This window comes from Macrobrachium nipponense, chromosome 42 (assembly GCF_015104395.2).
Source record: "Macrobrachium nipponense isolate FS-2020 chromosome 42, ASM1510439v2, whole genome shotgun sequence".
Lineage (NCBI taxonomy): Eukaryota > Metazoa > Arthropoda > Malacostraca > Decapoda > Palaemonidae > Macrobrachium > Macrobrachium nipponense.
Genome location: NC_061103.1, coordinates 43,093,375 through 43,105,930, shown reverse-complemented (window position 1 = coordinate 43,105,930; position 12,556 = coordinate 43,093,375). Strand labels below are relative to the sequence as shown.

At 40.6% G+C, this 12,556-nt stretch overlaps 1 protein-coding gene and 1 pseudogene across 1 annotated transcript in view; one reads left to right on the top strand and one right to left on the bottom strand.

Annotated features, from left to right (window-relative positions):
* Positions 1–10,694, bottom strand: part of LOC135213151 (actin-interacting protein 1-like) — a gene marked incomplete at its 5' end in the record, with an annotated part of 36,001 nt that extends 25,307 nt beyond the window's left edge. The window contains 7 exon segments of the mRNA XM_064247094.1: positions 450–680; positions 1,049–1,204; positions 1,474–1,657; positions 8,659–8,744; positions 8,747–8,808; positions 9,891–9,981; positions 10,573–10,694. Of these exon segments, the coding sequence (XP_064103164.1) occupies positions 450–680; positions 1,049–1,204; positions 1,474–1,657; positions 8,659–8,744; positions 8,747–8,808; positions 9,891–9,981; positions 10,573–10,694 (932 nt within the window).
* LOC135213358 (actin-interacting protein 1-like) overlaps positions 1–12,556 on the top strand; it is a 135,643-nt pseudogene that overhangs the window by 58,596 nt on the left and 64,491 nt on the right.

Genomic DNA, 12,556 nt, shown 5'->3' with positions numbered 1-12,556 from the left:
GGTACTACCACCTGGCCGACCACTGCGTGTGCCGGGAGTTTTGAAATTCTGTCGGACTTCGGAGAATACAGCTATATATATATCTGGCAGGTAAGATTCATGAACAAATTTTAATGTACTACATTATTCAACTACTACTTATGCTAATGTACTTAACCAATATCTCCAAGAATAAAGCAAATGATATAAATACTTTAAAAATTTAAACCATTATCTCATACGGAAGCTTTCATGGGTTGATGTGTGTGTTAATACAACAGTTTGCTACAGTGAGTGAATTCCAGATTTTGATGAATAAAAACCTTATAAACTTCCATGATTCAAATTTACAAGTTAATTCCATAACACAATAAGTGAAAAACCATCAAGAAACCGGCATAACACAATAAGTGAAAAACCATCAAGAAACAGGCAAGTTAATTTAGATCAAAAGTTCACTGCCATCTTACCTTTAAGACTTTCTTTGGTTTGCTGGGATCTGAAGGATCCAGGTAGGTAATAAATCCAGAAAGCCCAACCGAGATGAGATGCTCTCCAGACCAGATACAAGAAACCTGTTGATCTTCTACGTCTGAGCCCATCTGGAATTCTGTGGCCTCTCCTGATTCAATGTCCCATATCTTGCATGATTTGTCACCACTGGCAGACAACAGCTTTTTACTATCTGGACTCCAAGAAACCTGTTTAAAAATTGATAAATTAAAATACACATTCAGTATGTTGCTGTACTTGCAAAAATGTATCAGCCAAGTTATTACTTAATGCAAGTGATCAACAGCTGTCAAAAATCTAGAATTTTAGGCTGAGTAAAGGTTACTTTAGTAATGACACCATATATGCATAAATATTAAAGTTGCAGGTCAACTTAAATCTTATGCCATTTTGAATGTTAAGAACAAGTTATGTTTACGTACAACTATAGATCGTGATATTTACTTACACTAGTTTTTAAAATTCAGAGAGATATATATTCAAATAATCAAATGAAGACATCAAATGATAACCTTCTTAAAGAGTGGAAAAGAAAAAAAAGTCAACATGTACTTACAGCGTAAATTCCACCCTTGTGAGCTGGACTTCCCAATTCTTTCTTCATTTCTCCTTCTTTTCCATCATAAATGAAGATCTTGCCATCAAAACCTCCTGTAGCAAAGTACTCTCCATCTGGAGAATACCTAACTGTCTGCACAAACTTTGTATGATCCTACATTAAAAGAAAGGAAAACAACAAAATTAATTAATCTGAAAATGAATTCCCAAACTTCTTGGAAGGACACCATATACATATTATTTCTCCTACCTTGAAATACAAGTTCTAGTACACAGTGTACTAAACTACAGGACAGCATAACAAGAATACAATCAACATCCAGACAACCTAAAATCAATATTCTTATTATCGGAATTGCTCTGGCTTCACAAAATTAGTGTGGATAACATACTTAAAATATGAACAAAACTTTACAGACTTACATTCCTTGTGCATTTAAATGTGAAAGGAGGGCCTTCAAAAAAGGCACTTTTGTTATCTTCCGATCCAGTGACAATTCTGAAAGGTCTTGTTGGTTTCCAAGAGACAGAATTTATGGCTTTTTGATGTCCTGATAAATCTCCTTTAACAGAGGCTCCGGTGTCCATCATGAAGACATGGGCATATCTGAAACAAAAAGGACACTATAACTGCTGACTATACAAACTCTAATATTTATCATGAAAATAACATTTTCAAACATCTAACTCACCTGGTAGTTATATATATAGCTGATTAACACCTTTGGTGGAGGGTCAGAAACAGCTATCATCGTTGGAATTGAAACATAAGTGTTAATTAAAAACAAACTTACGGGTTCGTACCTGTTAAGGAAGCTGACTTTAATGATATCCTGTCTCATTGTGTCTGCTTTCCTTATGAGTCCAGCGATCCACCCAGGGGGGCTGAAGACCTCTTGGAGACTGTCAACCGGCGTCAAAAACCTCTATGTGACTAGACTCCCTACAATACTCTTGTTCCGGGCACTACTAAGGAACAAGTTGAATCACCTGACTAAAGATCAATGATTGTGGAAGACTGCATCCAGTCTCCACAAACAACCACCTAACTTTTCAACAAAAAAAAATAGTTAACAAGAGAAGAAAAAGAGTATTGGATTATGGGTTTTAAGGGGTAGACCCTTTTCCCACTACTGAAAGAGCTGCTACAAACGGACCCAGTGTGTAGGCAGTTTTGCATACAAAGTTTTGCACTTGCGTAAGATAGTGCTACGCAAAAACTGACTTGCTCCTCCAGAATGTTGCGTCCAGGATATTCTGAGAGATCTATTTTGTTTAAATGCTACCGAGGTTGCTACAGCTAACCTCGTGAGTCTTAACTTTAAGTAGCTTCATATCTGCTTCAGTACATGCTGAATGCGCTTCCCTAATTAATTGCCTTATAAAAAAGGATAGCGCATTCTTAGCATTTTGCAGAGAGGGTTTCTTGACCGAACACCAAAGCCCTTCTGAAGTGCCACGTATTTGTCTCGTTCTCTCCAAGTAATGCCTCAGAGACCTTACCGGACAAAGAACTCTCTCTACTTCATCACCCAAGTGAGAATCCGAGAGGTTCGGAATTTCGAATGACTTGGGCCAGGGTTGAGAGGGGCGTTCGTTTTTGGCTAGGAATCCCAACTGTAGCGAGCAGATGGCTTTGCCCTGTCTGAAACCTACAGTTTTGCTGAAGGCATGGATTTTGCTGACCCTCTTTGCTGTTGCTAGGCTAATCAGGAAGAGAGTTTTTCATGGTGAGGTCCTTAAGGGATGTTTCCTGTAAGGGTTCGAACCTGTCACTCATGAGAAACTTGAGGACTACATCCAAATTCCAAGATGTTGAGGATTGTATTCTTTCCTTAGTTGTCTCGAAGAATCTAAGAAGATCTTGTAGATCCTTATTATCAGATAGATTAAGGTTTCTATGCCTGAAGACAGCTGCTAGCATGCTCCTATAACCCTTGATAGTAGAAGCAGAAAACAAAAAGTTACGTCTCTTCTTGAGGTATAGCAGAAAATCTGCTATCTGAGTCACAGAGGTACTGGAAGAGGAAATAGAGTTGTCCCTGCACCATCCTCTATAAAGTCTCCCACTTCGATTGGTATACCGTTAATGGTTGAAGACCTCCTTGCTCTTGCAATTGCACTCGCTGCCTCCCTCGAAAATCCTCTAGCTCTTGTGAGTTTTTTCGATAGTCTGAAGGCAGTTAGCTGAAGAGCTTGGAGGTTTTGGTGATACCTTTCCAAGTGGGGCTGTTTGAGTAGATCTACTCTTAACGGAAGGCTTCTTGGGGTGTCCACCATCCATTCCAGTACCTCTGTGAACCATTCTCTTGTCGGCCAGAAGGGTGCCACTAGAGTCATCCTGGTTCCTTCGTGAGCCACAAACTTTTGTAACACTCTGTGTACCACTTTGAATGGGGGAAAGGCTGTACACGTCTAGATGTGTCCAATTCAGAAGGTGGGAACGCATCTATGTGGATTGCTTCGGGGTCTCGGGACTGGAGAACAGTAAGTCTCCATCCGTCTTGTCTGCGCTGTTGCAAAGAGATCTATGCAAGGGCGCCCCAGATTCGCCATAGACTCTTGCAAACTTCCTGATGGAGAGTCCATTCTGTTGTCAAGACTTGATGTTTTCTGCTCAGGATGTCTGCTCTCACATTCTTTTCTCCCTGAATGAAGCGTGTTACCAGAATCACGTTTTTCCTTTTGTCCAGAGGAGCAGTTCTCTTGCTGCTCTGTATAGAGAGACTGAGTGAGTCCCGCCTTGTTTGCTGATGTAGGCCCAATACCGCCTTGTTGTTGGTTGTCGGAGTTGAACCTTGTACCACCACTTTGTTCCGGACTACGCTCTCTAATTCCTTGAGAGCTAGGAAAAACTGCAGTCAATTCTTTCAGATTGAGTGGGAACTTGTTACTTGCTCCTTGTTCCAGAAGCCCGAGACTTTCTAACTTCCCCAGTGTTTCTCCCCAGCCCGAGTCCCGAGGCGTCGGAAAACAACACTAGGTCTGGGTTCCTCTGCTCTAGGGAGAGGCCTTCCTGGAGCTTGACGGGATCGTTCCACCACTGTAGATAGTGTTTCATGTCGTTCGAAACAGGAATACACATTGACTCTAGTGTCTTCTTCTTGTCCCAATGCTGATTTAGATGAAACTGCAGAGGGCGTAGGTTCAGTCTTCCCAAGGAGACAAACTGTTCTAGCGAGGAAAAGGTCCCCAGCAGACTCATCCATTCCCTCGCAGAGCACTTCTGTTTCTTTAGGAAGTTTCTTATTTTCTCTAAAGCTTGTTCCGTTCTAATGTGGACGGAAAAGCCCGAAAAACCTGACTCTGAATCCTCATCCCCAACAAGTACAAGATTTCCTGGGATGGGATCAGTTGGGATTTCTGGTGGTTTATCAGAAGGCCTAGGTCTTCTGATAATCGAATTGTTTTCTGAAGATTCTCCAGACAGTTGGCGTAGGAATGGGCTCTGAGGAGCCAATCGTCCAGATACAATGAGGCTCTGATGCGTTTCTTGTGTAGCATTGCTGCTACGTTGCTCATAAGTTTTGTGAAAATTTGAGGTGCGGTATTTAGACCGAAACAAAGAGCTCGGAATTGAAATGTTTCTGTCTTGTAAAACAAATCTTAGGTACTTTCTGGAGTTTGGGTGGATCGGGACGTGAAAATAAGCATCCTGGAGATCCAACGAAACCATCCAGTCGTCTCGTCTGACTGTAGCAAGAACTGATTTCGTTGTCTCCATAGTGAATTTTGTTTTCTTCACGAAAAAATTCAGGGAACTCACGTCCAAAAATCGGTCTCCATCGCCCGAGTTCTTGGGGACCAGGAATAATCGATTGTAAAACCCCGGAGACTCCAGGTTCTGAACTCTTTCTATTGCTTCCTTCTGAATTAGCATAGAAACCTCTTGTTGTATCGCTAGAGTCTTGGACTCCTCTCTGTACTTGGCTGACAGATCGTCGTCTTTCTGCTAAGGGGGGTTTTTTCCTGAAAGGGATCTTGTATCCTTCTTTGAGAAGCTGAATAGACCAAGGATCTGCTCCCTTTTTCTCCCATGTTTGCCAGAAATTTTTGAGTCTGGCTCCTACCACTGTCTAGAAGAAGAACTTTGTCAGACTTTATTACTTCCTCCTCTGAAGCCTCTTTTCTTGGAGTTTTTTGTAATAGGTCTTGCATTCCCTCTCCTGAGGGATCTACCTCGAAAGGGCCGAGAACTACGTGGTAGAGGAGTGGTTTCTTTAAGTTTCTGTCCTGCAAAACTTGACGAACACTCTCCTTCTGCTTTAGTCATCAGTCTTGTGTCGCTTTTGAGTCAGAGCTGAGGATACTTCTTTTACCAAACTATGCGGAAAAAGATGAGTCGAAAGTGGGGCGAAAAGCAGTTCCGCTCTCTGAGTGAGCGTTACTCCACTCGAAAGAAAAGAACAAAATTGGGCCCTTTTTTTTCTTTTTTTTTCAAGATTCCAGCTGAGAAAGGGCTGCTAGCTCGTTCGAACCCGTCTCGAAGCGCTTTGTCAATGCATGACATAAGGTGAAACGAGTTCTTCCGTTTTGGTAGACTTCAAGTTTCAATTTCTTTCCCAACGAACCCAGAGTCCAGTCTAAGGAAGTTTAAAAGACTTCGAAGGCTCTAAAAATCCCTTTTTGAGGAGGTGGTCCATTTCAGAGGAAGACCAAAAACACTTTCGTCTTCCCCATGGCCGTCCGACGAGAAGAGTCCACAAGACTAGAGAAGTCCCCATGGGAAGAAGCTTGGAACTCCCAAACCTAGGACTTCTCCAGTGTCGTACCAGATGCTGGATCTGGAAGCTAATCTGGCCGGAGGAAATGAGAAAGCTGTTTTTCCCTGGTCTTTCTTAGAGTCCATCCATTCTTCATTAATTTCAAGGCTCTTTTCGAAGAGCGCGATAATACCATCTTCGTAAAGTCGGATTCTTTAGAAGCCTTCCCTAAAGTGAACTCTGAAGGTGGAGAACGAGGGGCAGCTGGCACAAAACTTTCTGGAAAAGTTCCGCAAAAACTTTCATAAGCCTTTTAAGATCTGCTGAAGGTTGTAGATCTGTTTGATATTCTTCCTCGGAAACGACTTGCATCTGATCAAAAGGAGAATGGGGGATGTCTTCTTCCTTTCTTCTGATTGAGGACACAACTGATGTAGCGATGTCATGTTGCGTTTGTGCATCCTGCTGTCCAGTTTCTTGATGCCTGGAGTCTTGTCGTCCAGTAACCTTGATGCCTGGTGTCCTGGCATCCTGTCTCATGACGATTTTCGTCCTGGCGTCTTGCTTCAAGACGTTTTTCGTCCTGGCGTCTTGCTTCAAGACGTTTTCGTCCTTGCGTCTTGCTTCAAGACGTTTTTCGTCCTGGCGTCTTGCTTCAAGACGTTTTTCGTCCTGGTGTCTTCCTTCAAGACTTCTTTCGTCCTGGCGTCTTGCTTCAAGACGCTTATCGTCCTGCTGTCTTGCTTCAAGATGTTTTTCATCCTGGCGTCTTGTTTCAAGACGTTTTTCGTCCTGTCGTCGTGCTTTAAAACGTTTTTTTCGTCCTGGCGTTTAACAGTAAGAGTAGCAGGTTGATATGACTGCATAAGAGAGGAGAGTTTCTGCTTAAAATCTTGCAGTACGGAAAACTGTGGAGCTTCTTGCTGCTGGGAACAGACTAGAGAAGTTGCAAAGTCAATCTCTCTCTCTTCATTCTGTTCGTCTTGAGATGAAAGGCCTGAAGAACGCCAATCCGAAGGAGGAGCAGGATCATGCACTGAAGGCATCCAATCGTCCGATGCTTCCTTTACTCCTACCAAAGACGACGGCCGCCTGTGCGGTATCTTACGTCTTATATTGGTAGGAGAGCAAACATCGGAGACGAAAGGGAGCGAACAGGAGTTGTAGCACGCACCGAAAGTCTCCCTTCGTCCGAATCCTTCCTTACTTCCTGCCAAAGACGACGGCCGCTTGTGCGACATCATGCGTCTTGATTTGGCAGGAGAGCAAGCATCGGAATCGAAAGAGAAACGATCCGGAGTTGCAGTTTGCACCGAAGGTTTCCCCCCTTTTCAATATTTCCTTGCCTCCTACCAAAGACGATGGTCGCCTGGTGCGACGTCTTACGTCTTAATTTGGTAGGAGAGCAAATATCGGAACCTGAAGGGAAGCGCTCCGGGGGCTGCTCCAATGACTACATCCTGGACGCTCTTGACGTATATCGTCCTGGCGTCCAGTATCAAGACGCTCGGCGTCCTGGGATTTCCTTTTAATGGGTCTGGATTTAGAAGTCTGACGCCAGCCCCGTCTGGGTACTGCGTCGTCAGAAGACGAAGAAAACACTTTAACCTCGCCTTTCCTATAGCGAGGGTGAGCGTCCTGGGGATCGTCTACAGGTACGCTCGAGGGGACGACCGCTCGGGAGCTAAAACCTCTCGCCTCCCTTCGTCGGTCGACTTTCCTTCTCACAGGGGTTGGTGAGCTTGGAAGAGGTCTAGGACTAGGAGCACGACAAGTCCGAAGCGGCCGCACCCTCCACTGCACTTGCACTAATTTCACTATTCACTTTAATATCTCTCATATTAGACCATAATTTTATCCCTGTCTTGTGCCAGGGATTCTACCCGTTGACCAAGGCTTGAATGGCCGTCAATCATGTTCCTGTAATGATGGACTTTTACCTGTTTTCTGAAACTGGATTTGGTAATGATACAACAGGAGGAGGATCAATAGGATTATCGAGGGATTAGAGAAACTATCTATTCCTTGACTGTCTATGGAGGAGCGAGACAATTGGTCTTCTTCGCTCTCCTTATCCTATCCTTCTCTAATTTACGCACATAGCGGTAATATTCAATCCATTCAGTCTCAGGCAAGCCCACACATTCATCACATCTATCACCTATCTCACAAACTTTTCCTCTGCATTACTACAAATAGAATGAGGATCTAAGAGGATTTAGCAAGTCTAGTCTTGCAACCTTTCACACACATTCTCAAACTTGAAGCAGAATCAGACATGATGAGAAATCAAAAACAGAGATCAAAAACAAGCAAAGGTCAAACCAACAATATCGAAACGAAATCAAAATCCAATCAAGCGAAGCCAAAGCCAAAGTGTACTTCACCAAATAATACTGCAAAAGACACGGGCTATAACGAGCGAAGTTCAACGATGTCACCGTAGCGGCGGCAGGGAAGATCTGAGGAATAGTTGGTATGGTGCTACGTACCTGGTAGAGGGCGCACAGGTGGTGCACCTGACTACCCAATCGGCGATTGCCGCGAGTTTTGAAATTCTGCCGTGACGTCAGGGATGTAAGCTATATATATAACTACCAGGTGAGTTAGATGTTTGAAACAGATTGCTACTCAACTTTTACAATGATCATCAGTTATCAACTAAGACGCTGCCCTTCAGTATAAATTATTCTTATTTAACTATTGTTCTTTCTTTGAAACTACTTAAGATTAAATGCCAAAACAAATATATTTAAGAATGAAAACACAGTAAACTGTGTGAAATCAGTTTGGCGTGGAGATGTACTGTACGTACTTACATATTATATTTAAGTGAAATATATCAGAAATATTATGGTACCTTTCATGCAATAAAAATTATTAGAAAGAATCCCATAGTACTTACTTGCCTCTGCCTTCACCAGCAACACAAATTCTTTGCGAGTCATGTGACCAACATAAATCTCGAATAGCTCCGCCAAGTGGCTGAATGGATCTGCTTTTAGAAGATGCTCTGGATTGACTGTATCCCAAATGCGGACTTTGCCATGTTGATCTGTATGGCACAAGTTTGTCAGAATTAATTACAACTGTACAACAATAAAAGTTAATAAAATAAATACACAGGAAAATTTATCCACCATCTTAATAATAATTTGAAGTAACTAGAATGGCAATAATGGAAAACCAAGATCAGAAGTAAACTTCTCACTCAATATCAATTTACTGGAGTACAGTATCATGCAAAGTTCAGTCAAAAGTAATTAAGAACTAATACATACTTTGATAATATAAAATGTTAAATAATAGTATGCAGTATATGCACCATACATAACTCAATTTTTTCAATTATGTCTAGCCTAAACCATTATCTGAAACTCTGTAAGTCAAAAAGGTCCGAAACAGGATACGTATTCTATGTAAAAATAACAGATTTGAATATGCAAGTACTATCTAGTATTTTGTAACCGTTTAATAGCTTTCATCCATCCACACAAGCAATGTGATGGGCATTACTTGGAAGAAAGCAAAGCATGCACTTAATATCATATCATACCACAAGATCTGGTCTGATAGAGTCAGAAAAGATGTCATGTGGATATTGTGGGATGAGGGCGGGTAACTGCAATATTATTTCATCAAATGTAATTGTCCAAGATATCCAGAATTGCAAAGCTTACTAGAAGTAAGGAATTTTATGTCCAGCCTGTACTTGGGCTAAATATTATGCTTGAGGGGAAGACTAAGATCTTGAGCATTCTTTTTACCTTGACTACAAAATGGGCAGTTATCTTTCACTATTTAACAAGTTCTTGTGGCTAGAGATACGTTTGCACTGAATGAGTAACGGTTTCATTATGAACTAAGGAAAGTATCCATGTGGATGATGCAGGAATGCCAGGAAAGCATACTCAATATGTACTAAATATCAAAGATAAACAGATGGGGTCATAAAATTTTCACAAATGCAAATTATACACGACACAAGAGATTTCCAAAGAAGGGGGAGAAGGATCAATATGACGCAGCAAAGTGATGGGCCTCACTGTCAAAAACACACACTTGTAACTGAAAGGATTAGTATATGGGAACTGCTGGCACTTACACAGTCAAGAGAATTTTACAATACTAACTTACCACCAGAACATATGTAGAAACCAGAAGGGGAGTACTGAGCAACGTTTACTTGTACAGAATGCTCGGTATATACATCTGCAACTGCTGGATTCTACAAAAGAAAAGTACTTCCTTATTTCCTGAAGAGCATTAGAAGATACTGCAGGCTACTTGAATACACCCATCATTAATTTATGCTGTTATTACTGACCAATCCAGTGCATTGTAAGCACAATATGGCTAAAGACTGTACACATGAGAACTGAAGTAAAAATCCAGTAATGAAGTATTCAATACAAATTATGAGGACATACACACCAGTTTCACAACACAAACTATCCTTTTGGAACTAGAAAAAACTTAAGATGAAATAATATATCACTGGAAAAATTGAAGCTTATAGTTATTTTTTGATACATGTCATCTTATACATCTTTAGCATAAAAAAATTTAAGTAAAAAACCAGCTTTTACCACAGGCTTATCTATCAAATATAATCTACACTGCAAAAATTTTAACAACTGTCAAAACAATTTGTCACAAGACTTACTCTGAAAACTGTAAACTTCACAATATTTCTGGACATACAAAAAGTCAACAATGTCACCAACTAGTATAAGCATTACAAAGAAAATATTTTTAAAGGACTTCACTGAAAGCTACTGAAGATTATCCTCAACTCTGAAACGGATTAGGCTCTTACAGCGATATCTCGAATGATGACCGAGTTGTTATTTGCATAAAGTAGCTTCTTCCCCTTTGGATCCACATTGAGAACTATGGGCTGACCTCGCTGAGTGCGGGGCAAACATGCCCAAATGGAAACTGTAAGAGAAAAGACCACTTAAAATGGGATATACACCTGTACTGTACTAGAGGTTTTTGGGAACATATACCTGGATGGGGCTTATATACAAATATTCAAAGGAAACACTGCAGTCTATAGTAGTACAAATCATGAAGTTAGAATAAAAGAAAAGGAAAAAGATTCTTAAATGCAAACATTTACGCAAATCTTTGGCACGGATCTTTTAGTCCTTCATCACTAAATACGTATTTATTTCATCCATTAATACTGGTCTACAAATGACAAATATCTGTGAATATTTCATTATAACAAAGCCTTTTGCAACAGCTTTTTTCTTTAAGGGGTTATGATTTAAAATGAGTTCTCTCCACTCTCCGTTGTCCTATAAATTTTCTACCCGAATTCCACTACATATAGTTTTTATCTACTACATTCCTTTGGCACCGATATGCAGCAAACAGGGAATCGGTGTACTTGACAAACACCAGCAATTGCCACAAATTCTTCTGATACACCTGTCGTTCTCTCAAAATTCTACTTTAAACCATTTTCACATTTGGGACTTGAAAATACCATCTTTCAGTTTTAATGTGTGCTTGATATTTCTGATGTCTGTTTCCAAAGCAAATTATGTAACCAACCAAACCTAACCTCGGGCACCTGTCCTTACCCCGGTGCATGATATTTGTCTGAAAAAGTTCCATGAGTTTACTTTAATCTGAACAATAACTATCAAAGGAGTTAAGGTTTTTGTACAGGTATTTCACTCATTTTGTGTTTTTTTTCCACCCAAAAAACCAACTTCCCGGCTGTAGTCTCCCAACTAGCAGGGTATAAGGATGGAGTCTACTATCTCTAGTAGTATTGATATGTTTACGAAACAAATGACAAACAGGTTCAAAAAACATTAAAGCCTAAAAAAATTATATTTTTGGTATTTCTATATAAGCATTCCGCATCATGCATCACCGCGAATACGAAAGCCACCAGGAATTGGATCGTCATGTGTATTTTACAGTGTTTAGTACAACCCCCTGGGGGTTAATTATAGTCGTCCAAATAAATACTACTTAAAATTCTTGTTCAGGAGGTAAAACAGCATAGATAAACCGCAACTGCCATAGTCTAGGCTGCCGCGGAATAGTAATATAGATCTACCATACTTTTTAGTCCAAGCGGTAATAATAGTTTTATGTACAATAATACCCACCAAGGAATGAGAAAGAAAATCCTATTTTGTATTTCATTTGTAACTGTCGAATATACTTTTGTATCCACTGCCATCTTTGCACAATGCATTGCACCATGAGTCACCATCACCACTTATTATTCTTCTATGCTTTGTCCGTTACATAGCGTTACTGGTAGCCTACGACTGATTACTGTGGCAGCTTACATAATGGATTAAGACTCAGCTATGGACATGACCCTTCCACTCTTGCATTAGGTATACTACTATATTTCCATAATTCATGAACTTTTCAGCACACTACCTGATGCTTATTACCACCATTATGAAACACACTTCCATGAGTTTTTTTTCGTGATCAAAAGAAACGGAATTTCATCCTGGGGTCGGTTCTAGTTGAAAGCAAAGGTTTAGCCTGCCCTAAACTACAGCAAGTGTTTGGTAATTCTATAGAAGAACACTGTTTGGAGATATTGCTTATTAATATCTTCATACAGAAAAGGTTGCATATAATGCAGTACAGGCAAGATAATTTGACAGATTTGCCAAGATACTCTAGCTTTTTTCTATATATTTCTACAATCACTCTCAAGGGGCCAATTAAACAAAGTGCCCAGCAGTGCTTTTCTGTAGAATACCCAGGTGTTCAAACACTGAATACAGGTAGGTAGCTGTCATTAATTGACAGCA